Raw genomic sequence first — 21,448 nt, 5'->3', positions numbered from 1 at the left:
AGATTGATTTTTGTTTTTCAATCCATTCAGCTACCCTGTGTCTTTTCTGGGGGGAATTGAGTCCATTTTAATTTGAAGTTATTTTTGAAAGGTGTGTATTGTTTATTGTCTGGATCATACACTGACCTAGGAAACGCATCCACTACCTAAACTTTCAATATGTCGCTTCTACAATGAGTCAATTCATGCATGAGACCTACACATATCGCAAACGTTCATGCCTAAATTATTCTACTTTAAAAAGTGAACACGGCAACAGCAGCAAAACTAAAAGAGAAGAAAAATCACATGAATTCACACTCTCTACTTGTCCGAGTTTGCTCTCCATTCCTGTGATTGAACAAACTGTGGAGGGAGCTCTTCCATGTTACACTCTATAGTCTATCTGTTGGGATCCCTGAGCGGGCATCTCTACGGCCAGCCCTAATGGACCTGACAAATGGGACATCAAGCATCTGTGAGGTCACCTTACAACCACCTGCAGAACACTTGAAACCACTTGTGCATGCTCTGGGTCACCTTATAAGAGAACTCATATCACCTTTCTCTCTCTCTCTCTCTTTCTCTCTCTCTCTCTCTCTCTCTCTCTCTCTCTCTCTCTCCCTCCCTCCCTCTCTCTCTCTCCCATCCTGTACAGAGACTCCCTCCCCTCCCCTTAATAAAATCGCCCACACGCAACCAGTCACCTGGCGTGATTTATGAACCTGCCATGCAACTTCGCTGCACAATCCTAACACTATCGCCAAGGCAGGAACTCACAGAAGAACCAGGGAGCAGGAGAGGAAGAAAAGAGCGTAAAGTGCCTTACTGACTTGCTCAGCTTGCTTTTTTATACAATACAGGACCGTCTGCCCAGGGGTGGCACCAATTCAGTCAGTAGTCAAGAAGACGCCCCACAGACTTCCTTACAGATCAGGCTGATGGAGGCACTTCCTCAACTGAAGTTTCCTCTTTGCCAGTGAATCGAGCTTGTAACCAGCACAATAGGTTCATCCACAAACAGTATGATGGGTTACAGTTTCCCTTGCTAATATGTTATGTGAATATGTGTGTGGCTGTAGAGTCATTCTTCAGTTAAACAAATGAAGAGATTAGGTGGATGTGTCAATATTGTAAGTATTAGAATTTGGAATTGAAACTGATAGTAACGATTCTTGGAGTCTCTAGATGTTTTCTACACTAAAAATATTAATAATACAGATTAAAATAAAAAATCAGAAGGTATAACGCATATATTACACACATCTGCAGAGGTATAATGACAGGTCTCTATCGCAGACTTGGTATCATATCTGACTAAGGGTATGTACTTAAATAATTGATACTGTAAAAATAAACTCACTTATGACAATCAATAATAAGTCAATGGGTATGCTTCATTTTTAAAACTGGATTATTGGAAGGCTTGGTGGTGCTTGCCTTTAATCCCAGCACATGAACCTCTTTGAGTTCAAGGCCAGCCTGGTATATATAGTTAGCTCCAGAATAGCAGTAAATACACTAAGACCCAGTTTCACAAAAATAGATAAATAAAGATAGATAGATAGATAGATAGATAGATAGATAGATAGATAGATAGATAGATAGATAGGTAGGTAGGTAGGTAGATAGATAGGTAGGTAGATAGATAGATAGATAGATAGATAGATAGATAGATAGATAGATAGATAGATAGATAGATATTGAAGTACATTGTACATTGGTTCCAGCTATAGGACCTTCTACCATGATTGACCAGGGGTGCTGAGTTAAAGAGTCTACTGATTGGAACACAAATTCGATGGAGACACACTGGGCTGAATAGGGTTGAACTTCACCACAACAGATGAGTCCTGGAAGATGACACTTGCTTCTCAGAGAGTCTCTACATCATTCTTAAGCATGTACTACTACAAAGAATTTTAATCTAAGTGTTTTCAAACTTTGCAACAGTACTTGGACTCTTTCACGCCACTTAACATGGGAGTGTCGGGGTACTGGAATATCAAAGGTGAAATATCCAAGTTGTAGTTACAAATTTGAAATTATTATGTTAAGTTACTGAGTAACATTTTTTGGAAAGATAATGACAACAGTAACTGTTTGTTTGCATCAAATAAGCACATAAAAATAGAAGAGCAAAGGAAACAAAATTAGAAGACCATACACACATTTTCTATGTTTTGAAACATTTTCCCAGAGAGATCACAAAATGTACCTGTACCAAGTGGTTTTACTTCTTTCATTGCTGGTGCTTCATATGGAAGAGGAGTTTTCTTTTCATCCAAAGGCTGCATGGGTTTTAAAACAAGACATTTAAAAACTTTGTGGGGCGGGAAAAATGGCTCAGTGGTTAAGAGCATTTGCTGCTCAACCATAAGGACCAGAGCTGGAAGTCTGACACATATGTAACTTGCCAAGCATCACCAAACTCATGTAAACTCAAAGAGATCTTGTGCCCTTTTAACAGCCCCAAAGCATGAGTAGGCATATATACAATCACATACATGTATGTATACACTCAGGTGGATACACAAAAATAAATACATCTTAATTAAAATAGCAGTTGATTATTTCAAATAGTATAATCTTAATGATGCACAATAAAAATCTAAAACTTATTACCTTCAATTGAGCATATTCTTCAGGAAAGTCTAAAATGTCAGAGACACAATTAAATGTCAACATGATAAACTTAAACATGCTTTCAAACAGAATCACTTGCAAAACTGTTAGTAATAGTTAGCTTTCAAAATATTATCAATTTTGGTTTGGGGTTACTTTGTTTTTCTCTTTTAATTGAATAAAAACAACTACATCAGCATGGCGTTCCCAATTGTTGGAAAGAAAAATTAAACTGTAATTATGGGATGATAGCATGACTCAAAGGTAATATTTCAGCTCTGGCTGTAGAAAGAAACAGAATGACCCTTTAGCAAGATGCTTTAGCGTCATTCACGCCAGTATTGAAAGAGAGTTCACCATGCCCTCCACGGATGACAGTTTGGAAGCTCAAAATAGCCCCAGTGTTTAAATGCTAGAATCATTTCAATCACTTGAATACACTCATGAAAACATGATAGTATAATTTTTTGCATGTGTGTGAACTATTTTTCAGACCATATTTCTGGTTTTCCTCTAGTGTTTACATCTTAAAAATTCTCACTGAGCACTTTGGAAATGGTGTGTAAATCCAAACCACAAGGTAGGAATGAGAAATTGTGAGTTCTGAATGATTCCTTTTTTTAATTTTTTTATTTAACTTTTATTAATTACACTTTATTCACTTTGCATCCCCCCATAAGCCCCTTCCTCCTCTCCTCCTGATTCCATCCTCCCATCCCCTTCTTCATGCATGCCCCTCCCCAAGTCCACTGATAGGGGAGGTCCTCCTCTCCTTCTTTCTGATCTTAGTCTATCAGATCCCATCAGGAGTGGCTGCATTGTCATCTTCTGTGGCCTGGTAAGGCTGCTCCCCCCTCAATGGGAGGTGATCAAAGAGCAGGCCAATCAGATTATGTCAGAGGCAGTCCCTCTTCCCATTACTATGTAACCCACTTGGAATAAACCCAAGTTGTACAGGACAACAAATTACTAAAGTGCTACCTATGAAATGCAAGCCATATTTACACAAGATGCAGTCTTCCTATCCCACTATTGAAGTCTCTGTGTTATGCTTCTAAAATGTGATTGGTTTGGTCTATCCTGTGAGTTATCCCTGGATTATATCAAAAACCTGCTTTTCCATAAATGAGATATCATCACAATGATGTATATGCATGCTTCTTTCACATGTATCCCGCTAAATACGGAAGATTAATTTACCCATGGCCTTTCTGCCCCAAAGTGATTAGATGAACTTGCCTCCAATAATCTGTGGGGAGAAATATTGCAGACCTTTTCTTAAAGATTTATTTATTTAGTATTTATTTAGTATTCTGCCTGCATGTGTGCCTGCACGCCACAAGAGAGAGCAGATCTCACTATAGATGTTGATGAGCCACGGTGTGGTTGCTGGGAATTGAACACAGGACTTTCCATTCCTCTCAGTTTAAAAATAGTAACCTCATTAGCCATCAGCTCACACCCATCAGAATGGCCAAGATGAAAAACTCAAGTGACAACTCATGCTGGAGAGGCTGTGGAGAAAGTGGAACCCTCCTCCACTGCTGGTGGAAATGTAAACTGGTACAACCACTCTGGAAATCTATCTGGCGCTTTCTCAGACAGTTAAGACTAGTGCTTCCTCAAGACCCAGCTATACCACTGCTAGGTATATACCCAAAGTTTGCTCAAGTACACAAAAGGGATACTTGCTCAACCATGTTTATAGCAGCTTTATTTGTAATAGCCAGAACCTGGAAACAACCCAGATGTCCATCAATGGAGGAATGGATACAGAAATTGTGGTATTTTTACACAATGGAATATCTCTCAGCAATCAAAAAGGAGGAAATCATGAAATTTGCAGGCAAATGGTGGGATCTAGAAAAGATCATTCTGAGTGAAATATCCCAGAAAGAGAAAGACAAACATGGTATATACTCACTTATATAGACCTATAAGATATGATAAACATAATGAAATCAATACACCTAAAAAAAATAATCAAGAGAGCGGACATGGGGTAAGATGATCAATCCTCATTTAGAAAGACAGATGGGATGTGCATTGAACGTATGACAGGAGTCTACTGAGGGCATCTGAAAGACTCTAACTAGCAGTGTTTTCAAAGCAGATACAAAGACTCATGACCAAACCTTCAGCAGAGCACAGGGAATCATATGAAAGATGGGGAGTTAGTATGATGGGGAAAGGATAGGAGCTCCACAAGGACCAAATATATCTGGGCACAGGGTCTTTTCTGAGACTGACATTCAACCAAGGACCATGACTGGATATAACCTAGAACCTCTGCTCAGATGTAGCCTGTAGTAGCTCAGTAACCAATTGGTTTCCCATAGTGAGGGGAACAAGGACTATTTCTAACAGGAACTCAATGACTGGCTCTTTGACCTCCCCACCCCCCCAAGGGAGGAGCAGTCCTGTTAGGCCACAGAGGAGGGCTTTGCAGCCAGTCCTGAAGATACCTGATAAAACAGGATCAGATGAATGGGGAGGAGGTCCCCCCTATCAGTGGACTTGGAAAGGGGCACGGTGGAGATGAGGGAGGGAGGGTAGGATTGAGAGGGAATGAGGGATCGGGACACGGCTGGGATACAGAGTTAATAAAATGTAACTGATAAGAAAAAATAAAATTAAAAAAAAAAAACAATAGTAACCTCAAAGTATGGAATTAAATCTCATGAGCCACCATATAAGATTATGGCTCAAGGTCATGGTTCAAGAAACAGAAACGTTATCTCATTGGTTTTCCTGTACGTTCTTTTCCATTGTCCAGAAAAGAGTGAGAAATCATAGTAAACTGTAGAGTTCTTCTGTCCCTGCTGTATGTTGGATCACTGCCCAGTGTGGTGCGTGTGGTGTGTGTGGTGTGTGTGTGTGCGTGCGCGTGCGTGCGCGTTTCTTTAGATAGATGTCTATATACTTGTCATTAAACTCAGTTCATGGTTCAGCAGCATCTGCGTCACCTGAAGACTTCGAACGGAGGACCAGAACATGTCACCACAATCAGCATTTTGAGCCTGGCTCCCAACAAACTACCCATGAATGCTGTAGAAATTCAGACCACTGTGAGGTCTTATTCCATATCCCATTACTATAACTTAATTTTTTTTTAGAACCTAGAATGTAAAACCTAAAGCTATTTGTTTTCCTATAAGTTCTCCCAGGTTGAACTGACACAAGGCACCACAGCCCTTTAAATATGCTTTTAACATTTCTGAACACTGCACATAGAAACTCACAGAGACAGCAACGGCACGCACTAGACAAAATCCAGCATTGAGGAGCGGGGAGTGGATACAAAGTCCCATCGCTAACCAAGAAGCTATTTGCAATTGATATTTCTGGGAGAAGAAAAATCAATTTTCTCCAATGGCATGAAACTGGGTATATCAAGTTCACTCTAGGATAGGCCTCACGCCCAGATAGAGGTGCCCAACATGAAATGGACTCCATGGGTTTTGTTTTTGCTTGTTTGGTAGTTTGTTGTTGTCGTTTGATTTGGTTTGTAGGTTTTTCTTTGTTTGTGGTGTTTGTGTGCATGTGCATGTGTGCATGTGCGTGTGTGTATGTATGCGTGTGTGTGCGTGTGCATGTGTGTGTGTGTGTGTCTTCCCATGTATCTGATACTATCATATATTCTTTAAAGTTTTTTTCACATTCTTTCTTATACATTCCTCCTTCATTTTTCTTAATTTGATTCTTATACTTTCTTTTTAAAATTTTTATTACATTGATTTACTTTGAATATCTATGTATGAGAATGCCTTGTGCCCTGGAGTGAGTGTGGAGATCAGAGGACAATTGCCAAGAGTCAGTGGGGGGGTTGCAGGTTTAACTCAGGTCACCAGTCTTGACAGCCAGTGCTTTAATTCACTGAGCCAGATTTCCAGCCCTTCTCTATTTTTCTTACTCTTCACTACTGCTTCTAGTCCCCAAAATCCTCACATAAAAAGGAAAAAACCTCTTATTAACTCATCACGTAACATTCTCACGGATATTATCAATTTTACCTGCTTTTAAAACATAAGATACAATTATTGCCACTGAAAATACCTTATTTCTTAATAAATATTTTAAAAGTAATTTTCTTTCACTGAAAAAATAGCTCAACATTCCTTGTAAACAAGCATATTGTCAAGTAATGTTTATAAATAAGTTCTTACCTTTCTCCTCATCTTTTATTATGTTTTCATTTCTTTGATCTTCAGCCAAAAATAAATTACCATTGTCCTTTTGTCAAAGTCATTTAAAGATATAATGTTAAAATTATTATCAGTAGTGAGTTGAACAGATTTAATAATCACTTTCTCAGAGACTAGCTCATTTTTCTACTTTAAAATTCATTATATTGAAGCTAAAAAAGCATAATTGAAAACCTAAATTTTAATAGAGTCTCATGCATATTTTCTAAGCACCATTAATCTTTTTGCATCTGATTATAAAAATTGACAATGGAATTTCAGAGGAGAGACAAGCACAGATATTATAGAAGCCAACGTTCATAACTAAACAAGGAATTAATTTCAGAATATCAATTATTTTCATTCCCCACAAAATTTCAAGGGTTTTTTAAATGTGTATATGATCAAATTATGATATGTATGCCAGCTATGCAATGCCATTACCGATAAGCAGCTCTAATGGCAGCAATACTTTTAATATCTAAAGAAAAAATATGCAGTTGAGTCAAACAAAACCTTGGGGTGGTATTCCAATTATGACTAGAGTACTAAATATTTGAATAGATTTTACTAATGAGAAAGCTAGTTGCAAAAAAAAAAAAAAAAACGACTGATATGGAATTTTTGTTAGATCATGATTAAGTAAAAACCTAAACTATTAGATACCGCCGCTAAGCAAAACTATATTACAAAACTACAGCAATTCTTAATATTACGAAGAGGAACCTAATTTTCACTAAGCCTGAACAAGGTGCAAGCTGCGTATTTATTCTCTGTGTCGTTTACACAATACGAGAATTAAAATAAGAATTGTAAAGGCAATCTTCTGTCTTGCTTTGGTGAAAAACCAGGAAGTTCCAATTTAAGTGATATATAGATGTGGACCACTGTGCCCTCTGCTCACACGTCCTCTTGTTAGAGTTTTTCAAGGCTCTTTTCTATTTCCCTAAATGGCCATTTAATCCTCACACTCATAAAGGTAGTTTCTAAGTAAGCATTCCAACTCTCACTCGGATATACACATTGAATACAACACTCATTATCGCGCCGTCTATTCAGGTCAGCCGTTTTCTCGGCGGGGAATTCAACAGAGAAGAGTCACTAGTTATCTTGACATTTGTGCTCATGCGTGGTAGGATATAACCTCATCCGCTGTGTTCAGTGTTTAACGGCTTGATATACAGTGACCAGAATTATTCAACATAAAATGTCTGCAGGAAGCAAGGCACAATTTGCTACATTTCAATCGCATGTTCTGCTAAAATTTCTGCAAGTTATACGCTCAAACGGTGGCATGCATTTGTACAAATTTTTTACAGCTATCTGCACCCACTGTATATCGTAAAGATAAAGTCAGTGCACTGCAGTACTATATTTGATGAATTCCTTTATTGCAATTATTTTAAATTTTCTTGCGGAACACCAACGTTTCCATTCTGGAAAGAATTGTTCTCTTTATAGGTAATGGGATTAATTATACATGTCTATTTTTCCCACAGCACAGACAAATAAGGACACTAGTGACTAAAACAAACAACTGAAGCTTTTTTTCCTTGGCAATACTGATTATTAACAAGCGACATCACATTTTAAATCATTAAAAAGTATGGCTCTTTAGAATGACTCAGATTCTGTGGTTATCACTCTAATATTGCTTATAACCTCTACTACTTAATCATAAGCCTCAAATGTGGTATAACTTTTTAAGTAGCAAAAAGTAATGGGAAACATTTTAAGAATATAAATGCATACTTTCACCTAGCTTACACCAGTGTGCTTATGTATCTAAGGGAATGTTAAAACTAAAAACATAATAATAATTCATTGTTTCTCCAGGACAAAGAAAGTGGTACCTTTGAGTGGCTCCTGTGACATTGTTTACCAAAGAAAATGGTCTTTAAAGATTTTAATTTAAATATTCATGTACCTGTCTTTGCATATTTCTTCCATCACACCATTCTTGTTCTCCTTCCGATAACTTTGTTGTTGGTTCAGCTGTAATATAATTGGTTCTAAATTTATTTTTAAGTATGATAAAAAAAAATGATGGTTTATAACTCATCCTAATGGATACATCCACAATTCAGTCCCACACCTGAGGCTCAGGGAACATTTCAGGAAGGGTGGAAAAATTCTAAGAACAAGAGGATCGTGGACTTTGCTGTGAGGTTATGTCTCATCCTCAGATTCTACACTCAGTAAGTTTCATCAACATGACTGCCTAAATGTGAGCTGACACCAATGAGCATGCCAAACTGGAAAGAGAAAAGCCTATAAGGCCTCACTGCTACACAAAGAACTATAGGCAACTGAGGAAAGCTAGGAGCAGGAGAGGTGGTTTAGGTGGTCTTCCTGAGGAAAGATAACACCCATTAGCTGTCCAGTGCTAAATGGTCAGCCTTAAAAATATACATAAGAGGACGATTATATGGACTGAACATGTTGTATCTATGTATGTATGTACACACTAATATGTGAATGCAATAACAATTAGTGAAAAAAAGAGGCTACGAAATTGAAGAAGAACTGGGAGGGTTATGAGGGAGATTTTAGAGGAAGGAAGAGAAAGAAGATATACTGTAATTATATTATAATCTCAAAAGTAAAACAAGATTTAAAAATCTAAAATTGATGTTCAATTAAGAAGTTAGGTGCAACTACCAAAAGCCTCAATGCATAGTACAGACAGAGGGTAGAAGTTGTCAGGTTCAAGTTGTACACAAGTCTCATGGAACTACGCACATATTCCACTCAGTATGAAAAAGCACACTTTCAGAAGCAACACTAGAAAATACATGGAATCAAAGAAATCATACTGGATACTCTTCTACCTTGTCAGTATAACACTGTAAACATCAAATAGGCATTTTCCTCAGTTGTTACACTTATCTTTCAATATTATGTTCTATGCTATTATTTTATTACTAATATCTGAAACCAATTTGTCCAGATTTTGACAAGGTCCTTTTATTCTTCTAAAACACAGTATAAAATATATGGTTCTCTTTTCCTGGATAAAAATGTATTGTTTTCCTTGGAGCTGCCATAGAAGTTTGTTGATTACAACAGTTCCTTACAACTAAATGTAAAAGGTGGCCTCGTATAACAAACCCCATTGCTCCTCAAGTTGATAGAAAATTTTAAGGTTTGCAAACTCCATCTTTACATCATTTTACTCAACAGTTATTTATTGAGCACCTACCCTTGTAATTCATAGGCTTAAGCAACTGTTTCAGAGAAAGCCTTTCGTAAATAGTTGCTGGTTGAAATCCTATAAAATAACTTAATCACAGAGAGGAATCCTATGTAGGACAGAAAGACACAACTGCATAAAATGTTTAGCAAGAGAGTTAGAGAGCAATGACAGACGTATTATACTATAATATATGGAGAGCTGAGGGGACATGGCTAGTTATTCATTAAGATTAGACACAATGTTATCTGTAACAAATATGATGTTGGCCATAAGAAAAGGAACAGACAGAATTGTGATTATAAAAATTTTGCTTAATTTTAAGAGGCATGGCCATTAATGATAAAATTAAAGTTGATGTATGTTTTGTACAGGATACAGTTCACTCTAAATGCGGGTAGGAATTAACAAGAATGAATATATATGAATAAGAACAAATAAAATAATCCAACTCTGAACATAAAGAAGTATTTTCAGGTATAAATTATGAAATTATTAGAGAATAAACAGAAAATATTTTCTTGAATGAGTACAAGCATAAATATGATCCCATGAGACTATATTTTCATCATCATGGGCATCAAATGGGATAGCAATGAATTGCATATAGTGACAGAGTTATTTGGCTAATTTGTCTTTTTTCTCTTTTATAACTTCCTGGTTCAGCAACTAATGAAGGAGCTTTCAGGAGCTCCCTGTTCCTTGTATGTGAGAATATCATGTGTGAGCCTTAGTTCCAATACTGAAAGACTTTATAAAAATCTACATAAATGGAAGAGTACTAAATAAGTAACAACCAAAAAAGAGCATAATAAGAAAAGAATACAGCAACTGCAAAGATGGATCAATGGTTTAAGGTATTTGCTAATCCTGCCAAAGACTGGAGTTCGGTTCCCAGCACCCACAACAGGTGACTCACAACCATCCATAACACTAGATCCAGATATTGTCCTTTTCTGATCTCCATGAGCACTCACACACAAGTAGGTATTCATACATGTAAACAAACACTAATACACACAAATTTAAGCTTTAAAAACAGTATGAAATTTTGTCTGGAGGAAGAGGATCCAGGCAGTCCTGACGAGATGTGATAAGCTAGGGACAGACGGCAAGGGAGGAGAACTTCCCCCTTCAGTGGACTAGAAGAAGGGGATGGGGGGAAGAGGGAGGGAGGGTGGGAATGACAGAAGTTGAGGGAGGAGGCTACAATCGGGATATATAATGAATAAATTGTAAAAATAAAAAATAATAATATAAAATGTAAAAGAAAGATAAGTATATGAATTTACATTTTGGGCTCTTGTGACCTATTATTAGAGATTTTCTATAATACAGAATGGTGGTTTTACATGGTAGGATATGTAACTTATCCTAACATGATAACTGGGTAGTTAAAGTAGCTGAAATTATTTTCTTGTTCCTGTGCATTTGTTCCTATAATTTCATGGAATAATTTGATGTAAATAATGAAAATATTATAAACATTGTTTCTTTTTAATTTTTATTAATTACACATTATTCACTTTGTATCCACCCTGTAGCTCTCTCCCTCCTCCTCCCCAATCCCTCCCTCTCCCTTCTCCACTCATGCCCCTCCCCAAGTCCATTGATAGGGGAGGTCTTCCTTTCCTTCCTTCTGATCATCGTGTATTAGGTCCAAGTGGGTTCCATAGTAATGGGAAGAGGGACTGCCCCTGACATAAACTGATTGGCCTGCTCTTTGATCACCTCCCCCTGAGGCCACAGAGGAAGACAATGCAGCCAGTCCTAAACATTGTTTCTTAGCTTGAAATTTTTCAGAAATGATAAACTATGGCCTAGAAATTAGAGATTAGTTTTAAGTCTTAGTAGCATTCTCATCTCTGCATCCCTAGGGCCCACAGGGTTACTTGCAGTCAGTTAGGAAAGACTAACATGTTTCCAAAGTTTGCGCGTTGCTGGAGTGGGGTTTCCATGCTTCACGCGTGTGTTCAGCTGCCTGGAATGCCCTTCCTGTGAATACATGAGTGTGGGGTGGTAAAGAATGTACATCACACATCCCACATATCCCTGCCCATTACACGCTCCAACTGCACTCCATGGTTGAGTTTGGATATATAGCCTTTTGATTTTCCGTAGCTACTAAATTATGTATTGATCAGTTTCGGCGTCTTTAGTCTGTCATGGTGGAAAGTCTATCGCAAGCATTCATATAATATAACTTGGGAAGCAAAATTCACCTGTGAGAAAGGATTGCACATGCTTCGTTGCTGGTACTTCATTTGGAGATTTTTTTTCAGTTGTAGGCTGTATGGACTCAGAAACAAAGTACAGGATGACTCATCAATTTCTTGCAGTGAAGTTAGTGATTTGGGACAAATATATTAGAGGGATTACCTTCCATTGAAGATGTTGTTCAGGGGACTCTGTAATACCAAAGAGACACACAATCAATTACACATAAATGTGATTGAATGGACCGCACTTTTGTTTAGATTGTTATGAAATGGTTACTTAAAGTTTTGATCCTGATAGGATTTTACTTTGCTTGCTCTGTCTTAGCATAGTTATGAACACTGATACAAATCTCCCTTGTAGCCCACTATGATAGCATGAAAACATAAGTATTTTCTTACTAAAGAAAGTTTTCTGAATTGATTGGGTGGGACATTCGCTTACAGGTAGAGTAGTACATGGGAGCATTCCATATTAGCATCCATGTGCATAGGTTTTGTTTTGTTTTGTTTTGTTTTTGAGGATTGCATTTCTGTAGTTTTCCTCCCTAGTTTACAAATCCTAACTTTTTCAGTTTACTACTTATGAGGCATGTGAACCTAAACTGCAAATAATTCACAAAAAGTACTAAAATAGAGTTGTCTGAAGAAAAACTACAAGTTTCGTCTTAATATTAGAATGTAATGCACAGTCTCTCATGTCTTTGTCATTCACTAAGTTTACATTTCCCTTCTACATTATGCCAATAGGCATAACTTTTGTCAAAGTAAGTTCTAGGTTAGTAGCCTTTAAACTTTCAAGTTCTTTTGAAGTTCAAAGTTCTTTTCCTCTCTGTGTCTACATTTTTGGAATTATGAAATAACCCTTCTTGAAATACTTAGACACAGTGAAATTATTAACCCACAAGCCTCACGGAACTGTGTGTTGGCCCTCATTTCCCTCACTTCCCCTTTGGTGAGTACTCTGCTCGGATATAAGAACGTTCAGGCTTTCCTTTACTTCCTTTGTATTGTAAACTTACACTATAGATCCTTTTATATAATTCCTCAAAAAGAAATCTGTGCAATTGTGTTTTGAATACAAGATATTCTTCACAGGCCTGTGTGTTTAGACACTTAAGAGAAGCTGTATTGGAAGATTATAGAACTGTTAGCAAGCGGGGCCTTGCTGAAGGAAAGCTTTGAGGTTTTACAGCCAGCTCTCACTTGCTGTTCTCCCTCCACTTCCTGTTTGGTTTGCATATCTTAGTAGATGTGATCAGCCAGGTTCTTGTTCCTGCCTCCGAGCCTTCCCGTTTCCAGGTCCCTGCCACTGTGATTTACTATATCTCTCCAGAATCGTGACCCAAAACAAACCCTTTCTCTCCTAAGTTGTTTTTGTCAGGATTCTTCATAGTAACAGAAAAGAAACTAATACAGATATTGGTACCAAGAGTGAGCTCATTGCTGTGGCTTGGCTTTTGTTTTGTAGGAATAATGTGGATGATTTTGGAAGTTTGTGGCAGGAAAAGCCATTGAACATTGCAAAAGAAGCCTATTCTGTTTTATCTATGCTATTCTAGTAAAATTTCAGAAAACAGTAACGCAGAGAACTTGGGCAGTAGAGGCATGGCTCATAAGGATTTTTTTTTTAGAGGAGACTGTGTCAGGAACTGGGATAGAAGCCCTTTATGTGATATTGTGGCAAAGTATCCATTTGCGTTCTGCCAGCATCCTGAGAATTTGCATGAGGGTAACCTAAAAAGAAATGAAATAATTTTTTTTGGTAGAGGAAACTTTGAAACAATGTAACACTGAGCCAGTGGCATGGCAGTTACTCTTATGCATGTCCCTATTGAAAGATACAAGTAAGTAAGGCACAAAGAACTTTAAAGACTTATTTTTGAAAGGAAAACAGCACAAGGAAGCTTAAGGTTGTAGCCCAGAAGTAAAAAAAAAAGGGGGGGGGATGGGTGGGGAGGTGAGGAAGGTAGGAAAGAAAGAAAGCAAGAGAGAAAGAAAGAGAGAGAGAGAAGGCTGGGGGAGGGAGAGTAGGAGGAAGGAAGGAAGAAAAGAAAGAGAAAAAAAGGTTACAATTGTTAAAGATAGTACAGTTTTTTTTAAAGAAGCCTTACGTGAAACCAAGCTAATCTCAAACTTACAGTGATGTAATCCTCTTGCCTCTGCCCTCTGAATGCTGAGATTACAGGTTGCAAAACTATGTAAATTCAAATGAATATTTTATGAAATGGAGTTGTTACCTTCCTCTTGGTCTTCTGCAGAATTTTCTCTACTTTCGTCATTAGCCATGGATAAATATTCGGTATCCTTTGGTTGGGGTTGTTTGAGCATACCCTGCTAAAATTAGCATCAGTAATGAGTTACCTAGAGGTTTTTCTGTTTCCTTTCCTTTACTTCTTTAAAAAATGTTATTTATGATACAACTACCAAGTACTGAAAATTAAGAAAAAGGAATAAATCCCTATTATCTTCTGAATATAGACTGTGTTGTATTTTCTTAGACTCTCTGGCTGCGGAAACAAGCCAGGGAGGTCCAAAGAAGATATAGTCATGGAAATAGGGTAGCCAAGGTGCATACTTGCACGAACAATTTCTTTCCAAGAGATGTAGGATTTAATACATTGTAGGGGAACAGCACAGGAACGTATAATTTCTTAACAAGGTGTTCCTCACTTTTTTTATGCCACAATAGACACTGAAGATAGCTAAAGAACCAAAGGAAGAATTGAAACTTAAAGCTTTGAAATACAGACCGGTATTTCAAATGTGAGTTAAACTCAACTTTTCAGTAACTGGGAATGATAATACATAAGCGTTAAATAAATTCAGGAGTGAGCACTGCAGCATCACCTGTTTAGTTAAAAGTATCACAATTGATCTATCTGTTTAACATGTGAGGAGCCTCTGGGATTGAAATGCAAAACTAATGAAGAAAATGTGTAACTAAATCCAAGGACAAGGTTTGGCTTAAGCTGTGTAACATAAGTTACACATATATTACACATAAGGTACTACATATTGCATGGATACTGATAGATAACAGAGTATTAAATCATAATAAAAGTGTTAAAATAATTTTAAATTATAATCTACTGATTCTCAAGAGCAGTCTGAAGGAACGTCACATGTATTATGGTATATCATTAACCAAAAAAAATAAATAAATAAATCTTAAACAGAAATTTAAATGCAAATACTTATGTACCACTCTCTGATTCTTTTCATGATCATTGCGAGATTTTTGCTCTTTCTCTGATGTCACTTGTACAGCTAATTCTGCTGACAAATCCATACATTAATTAAAATACTCAGAAAACTTTTTAAATAATAGTCAATATATATGCCTATAGAATATTCAAGGTAATGAAAACTGAATTTTTAATTTCCCAGTTAAAAACTTTGGTTAAGATTAAGGTTATCTGGATATTTACTGACTCAGGAAATTTATATAATTACAAACAGCTTCAGTATATCACATACACACGGTCAGTAGAGAGTAATATGTTAAAGCCACGCATACATACTGACCCCATTCCCAATTATTCTACCAAACATGCATGGACATATGTACAGAAACAAAACTAAAAAGCATGAGAAATCAAACAAAATCATATTGAACTATATTCACTACTTTGTAAGAGTAATTTGAATGTTTAATTGGCTGTTTTCTTCTATAACTATTACTCCCTTACAAACCTCATTGTGTGTATACCCTGCTCCTTACATCTGAAGTTTTTTATTTGATGCTTTGAGGCTCTTTTTTTTTCACTTAAGACTCAGTATAATGTTTAAAAATTATTTTATTATGGTTATATTCTTGTAGTAAAATATAATTTGCTTTCTGTAGTGTACCAGCAGCACTTTTCAACATTTTTTTATAACATGAATTACAAGTTATTTCTTCATATATAACTGTTTTCTCCTAGCCTAGAGAGCATGATTTTAACTCCATCTTTGCACAGGCAGTCTTTAATTCATTTTGATCAGTAATTATTTATGTAGTTCCTAGTAAGACCTGGCCCTGAAATTTAAAAGCCATGAGCAAACATTTAATGGATGGGCTTCAGGAAGTCAAGTTTGATTTGACCCCTAAAAAATAGGTTTAGTGGGAACAGGAAAGAAAAGACCATGAAAATCATCAGTAAAAGAGACTGTTAAATGACAAATGTATCTGTGTAATAACAGAAAAAATGAAATTGGATATTACCAGTTGTTATGTCACATCAAGGGAGTTAAAACTAAAGGACTAAAAGAGAGAAAATATTGGATATTACCGGTTGTTATGTCACATCAAGGGAGTCAAAACTAAAGGACTAAAAGAGAGAAAATATTAGTCAATAGAAGATTTATGTAAACTTTAAGTTTCTTGTACTGGCAAAAAAACAGAATGATGGATCAACAGAATCAAATAGAAGACCTAGAAATAAACCCACACACCTATGGATATTGATTTTTGACAAAGAAGCCAAAACCATACAATGGAAAAAAGATATAATCTTCAACAAATGGTGCTGGTCTAACTGGATGTCTACATGCAGAAAAGTACAAATGGATCCATATTTATCACCTTGCATAAAACTAAGGTCTAAGTGGATGAAAGACCTCAACAAAAAATAAGACACACTAAACCTGTTAGAAGAAAAAGTGGGGAAGAGCCTTGAACTCATTGGCACAGGAGACAAGTTCCTGAACAGAACAGGCCCTAAGATCAATAATCAATCAATGGGACCCTTTGAAACTGAAAAGCTTTTGTAAAGCAAAGGACACTGTCATCAGAACAAAACAACAGCCTACAGACTGGGAAAGGATCTTCACCAACTCTTTATCTGACAGAGGGCTAATATCCATAATATATAAAGAAGTAAAGAAGTTAAAAAATAACAAATCAAGTAATCCAATTAAAAAATGGAGTACAGAGCTAAACAGAGAATTCTCAATAAAAGAATATCGAATGGCAGAGAAACACTTAGAGATATGTTCAACAACTTTAGTCATCAGGAAGATGCAAATCAAAAGAACCCTCTAAGTGAGGTCCCTAGTAAGGAGAGCAGGGGCTTTCTCTGGCATGAACTTAGTGGCAGGCTCTCTGATTACCTCCCCCTGGGGGGTGCAGCCTTGCCAGGCCACAGAGGAAGACAATGCAACAAGTGCAGATGAGACCTGATAGGCTAGAGTCAAATAGAAGGGGAGGAGGACCTCCCCTATCTGTGGACTAGGGGAGGGGCATAGTAGGAGAGGGAGGGAGGGTGGGATTGGGAGGAGATGAGGGAGGGGCCAGAGCCGGGATACAAATTGAATAAATTTTAATACATGATAATAATAATAATAAAATGCAAAAATATTTTGAAAAACGCTTCATATTAGTTTTTGCAACTTAGATAATTGTAAATGTGATGGTAGAACCAATGTTAAAAGCTGTAAATGTGAGCCGGTGGTGGTAATACCTGTCTTTAATCCCAGCACTCAGGAAGCAGAGGCAGGAGAGTCTCTGTGAATTTGAGGCCAGCCTAATCTACAAAGTGAATTCCAGGACAAACAAGACTGCTACACAAAGAAACAAACAAAAACAAACAAACAAACAAAAAAAAAAAAACTGCCATTGTGGAAGCAGAATCCATGTTAAGAAAAGGAGTAAAAAATGGAGTGATATAGCTTAGTAGTTAAATACAAAATGATGTAATGTTTATTTGGAAGTTTGCTAGATAAATAAATTTATGAGAAAATAGTAAAGAAAATACAACTTTTAAATGAACACAGAGTCAACACAGATCCCTGTATAGTAGACTCTGTATTATTGTATCCCAAATGATATGTGAAATAATTTAAATGAGACGATTAACATTTTGTCTTACACATAAAATAATTCCTCTGGAATTCTTTAGGAATGCACTGCTTATATATATCAGGCTCATCTAAAAAATGGTATGATGAAGTCTCACTGAGCTAATAGATATGGTATAAGAACAGACTATGTGAAGTCTTAGGGTCCATATAAAATAACATGTGTATAATAAATATTGAGTCAATAATTCAATAATGTGGATAACACAAATAAAGTTTCTAATGACTATTCTAGGAGACATTTAGTCATTTTCTCTCATATAAAATATTAATTCTACATGTAGACAAAAACTGGGAAAGATATTTCATCATATGTGTATTACATTAGTTCCTGCTGCAGCCTTGCTGCCACAATTAAGGACAATGAGTTAGAAAATAAATGGATTAAAATACAAACTGTTTGAAGGAAATGAATAAACAGTGTGTTGAATTAAAACAAAGCATTATTTGAAATTGAACTAGAATTTAGTTCACACCCTAAATGTATGCTCCCCAAAGAAAGTTTTTTTTCCTCAGTCTTCTAAGTAGATGACTCTTCAAACAACAATCCTATATTTTTGAGCTATGCAAAAACATATATAATATATATTTTAATATATATTATAATTGAAATTTTATACCTAGCACAACTATTATGTAAAAAAAATGGCAATGTTCATTTACCAAGACACAAAGGGTAAATATCTGTGTTAGATTTAAAACTTTCAAAATATTATTTTAAGCAGCCAGATTATTTCATGTAAACAATGAGACATAGCAATGATGATTTAGTCCCTTAAGTAAAAGCTTTCTATCAAATTTGAAGACAAGTCAAAATCAAGCAGTCTGAATTTCATGATTTCAAAGCACTTTTCCTACATAAATCAGTATTGTATAACTTACCTGCACAGTGTGGTTTTGCTTGCCTTGTTGCTGGTACGTCACTTGGAGAAGAATCTGCCTCATCAACAGAATGCTGTACACATTTTGAAAGAAGATATTTAATAATATATCATTTCAAACAGTATGATTTTAATAACTCAGGATAAGAGATAAACTTATTACCTTCACTTCAACATATTCTTTAGGACAGTCTTAAAAAAAACAGAGACACAGTAAATTATATGTAAACATGACAGACTTTACTACACTTTCATAAAAAGTTAGTAAAAAAATCATTCCTTGTGCTTTACAATGATTATGCTTATTTTGGAGTTGTGGCAAAATTTACTTTTTGTTTTGTTCTTGAAGGAAATACACATGATAAAAATCTACTGAAAAACTATATAATTTTCATTAAATTTGACAATTTTCAATTTCATTATGAACTTACTAAATATTTCTAAGAAAACTTATGTGCCTGCATTAAGGTGGCATTTCTAATGGGAGGAGAATAAAATGTTTCTTTAATTTCAGGATAAAATCAGGAAACCAATATTATATTTCAGTGGTCAAAAACTGATTACAGCATGGGACAGAATGAGTCCTTAGCAATGAAATACTTCAGTCATTCATTCTAGTGTTCTGTGAGAGTTCACGATATATAAGTTATATATATAACTTAGATCAAAGTTATAAGCTGTCACCACTCTTCAGAGAACTATGAATATCACTTCTTTTTTAAGACTGTTTCTGAATTTACCACCACGGTTGTACACTTGTAGAATGATAGCATATAAAATTTTGTTATTTTTATACCCACTAAGTTGACTATATTTAGTATTGCATGTTGCATTTTTCTTTAGTTTGTAATTTTTTTATTCTTTTGAAAGTTTCATAGATTATTTCCAATCCTTCCTCTCCCCCTCCAACTTCTTCTGAGTCTCTACCTTCTCTCAAATTCTTAACTTTTAAATTACTATTGTTACACACACAAATATATATTCAACCTACTGAGTTCACTTAGTGTTGCTTATATGTAGATGTGTTTAAAGCTGACAAGTTGGGATCAGTTAACCTATCAGGAGCTTGTCCCTGGAAGAAACTGATCTGCTGTCTCTCAATAGCCATTGACCAGCTATAGCTCTTCCTCTAGATCAGACACTTTGCCTTGAACTCTTAAATAACTCATTTTGAAACATTAACACTAGCATTTGTATTGCACCATTTACATCAAACCCTTACATAAAATTTAGGGAACACAAGAGTAAAAATGGGGAAATTTTAAACATGTCTAACATTTGTATTTACTTGCTTCATAAAAACTAGTATTACTAACTCACTTTCTTGGAACCATTTCCCATTCTTTATATCAGGGACTTCATTTGGAAGAGAATCCGTTTTCTCAACTGTAGGCTGCATGGGTTTAGAAATAAGGTACATAAATTCCTGCACATTTCAGACAAGATGAGATTAATTATGCAGAAAAAAATGTACAAGTAATTACCTTTGATAGAAGATAGTCTTTAGGAGTATCTAAAAACATCAAAGAAAGTAATTATCAATTCCATGTAAACCTGATGTTTTTCCCTATACATTTGTGTAGGATTAGTACAGAAAATAATCCTTGTGGATGAGAACGGGTGTTTTAATGTTAAGGTTTTATGTTTTTTGCATGGCTTGTTGTGTTTGGCGAAGCCAAGAAAGAGCGAATCAAAGATATCAACTTGAAAAAGTAACACTATAGCTGAAAATAAACTTAAGAGGTTTCCAAAAATAAGAGCACAATCCAAAGTAATAAAGTGACACAAACACTGTGGTAACAAGTGGTGAAAGGCAGTGCGGGTCCGTGGTAAGACCTACGTCTCGGTGTTTGGAGATGAAGTGTGCAGGGTCAGGAAGTGCTTCAGGGAAGGCTGGTACTAGACCTGGTCGATCTAGACCTGGGTTTGTGGAAATGGCACAACTGGAAAACTCTCCAGGAAAATCTATTTCAGGAGCTACATGTCTGTGGGTGGGCTTGGGAGGGTATACGGCATGGACATCTTGGTTCTAAAGATGACATTTAAACCGTTGGAGCTGATGATTGAATAGATCAGCACATATTTTTGTTGTTTTGTGCCTTGTTTGGATTTTTTAGTACTTTATGAATACTTTGAGATTTTCATGCATTATATTTTGATCATGGTCACAACAGCTTTCCCCCCTAAATTCTTCACAGATACACTCCGTATTTACCATCTTCCATTTTTTAAATTTAATAACCCATCAACTCTACTTTGTGCTGTCTGTATCCTTCTGGATGAGCAGCCATCCACTGAGGTATACTCTTCCTACAAGAATCTTTGTATGAACAGATGGGATTAGATACATATGTGTAGAATGATGTTGTATAAAGATATTCCTCTATACATTACATTTTGGCTATTTGAGGGACTTCGTTAAGTTTTCTAATACTATATGCTTCTTAAAACTACTATTAAACATTCCTGTGGATGTGTGTAAATTTAAACTACAAGAAAATCTAGGGTATGCAATTAAGAGGGAAAAGT

The 21,448-nt window shown here is 36.1% G+C and overlaps 1 protein-coding gene across 1 annotated transcript in view; it reads right to left on the bottom strand.

The window, feature by feature from the left end:
• The window catches only part of Potea (POTE ankyrin domain family member A), a 134,747-nt gene that overhangs the window by 55,723 nt on the left and 57,576 nt on the right, over window positions 1-21,448 (bottom strand). Inside the window, exons 25-36 of the mRNA XM_060381358.1 lie at window positions 20,404-20,432; window positions 20,240-20,312; window positions 19,083-19,111; window positions 18,921-18,993; window positions 15,403-15,476; window positions 14,438-14,534; window positions 12,361-12,389; window positions 12,204-12,270; window positions 8,716-8,783; window positions 6,771-6,837; window positions 2,611-2,633; window positions 2,217-2,285 (exon numbers count right to left, since the gene is read on the bottom strand). Of these exons, the coding sequence (XP_060237341.1) occupies window positions 2,217-2,285; window positions 2,611-2,633; window positions 6,771-6,837; window positions 8,716-8,783; window positions 12,204-12,270; window positions 12,361-12,389; window positions 14,438-14,534; window positions 15,403-15,476; window positions 18,921-18,993; window positions 19,083-19,111; window positions 20,240-20,312; window positions 20,404-20,432 (698 nt within the window). The remainder of the gene's footprint in view (window positions 1-2,216; window positions 2,286-2,610; window positions 2,634-6,770; window positions 6,838-8,715; window positions 8,784-12,203; window positions 12,271-12,360; window positions 12,390-14,437; window positions 14,535-15,402; window positions 15,477-18,920; window positions 18,994-19,082; window positions 19,112-20,239; window positions 20,313-20,403; window positions 20,433-21,448) is intronic.

Source organism: Meriones unguiculatus, chromosome 4, assembly GCF_030254825.1.
Source record: "Meriones unguiculatus strain TT.TT164.6M chromosome 4, Bangor_MerUng_6.1, whole genome shotgun sequence".
NCBI classification, from domain to species: Eukaryota; Metazoa; Chordata; class Mammalia; order Rodentia; family Muridae; genus Meriones; species Meriones unguiculatus.
This window is presented reverse-complemented; position numbering and strand designations above follow the sequence as displayed.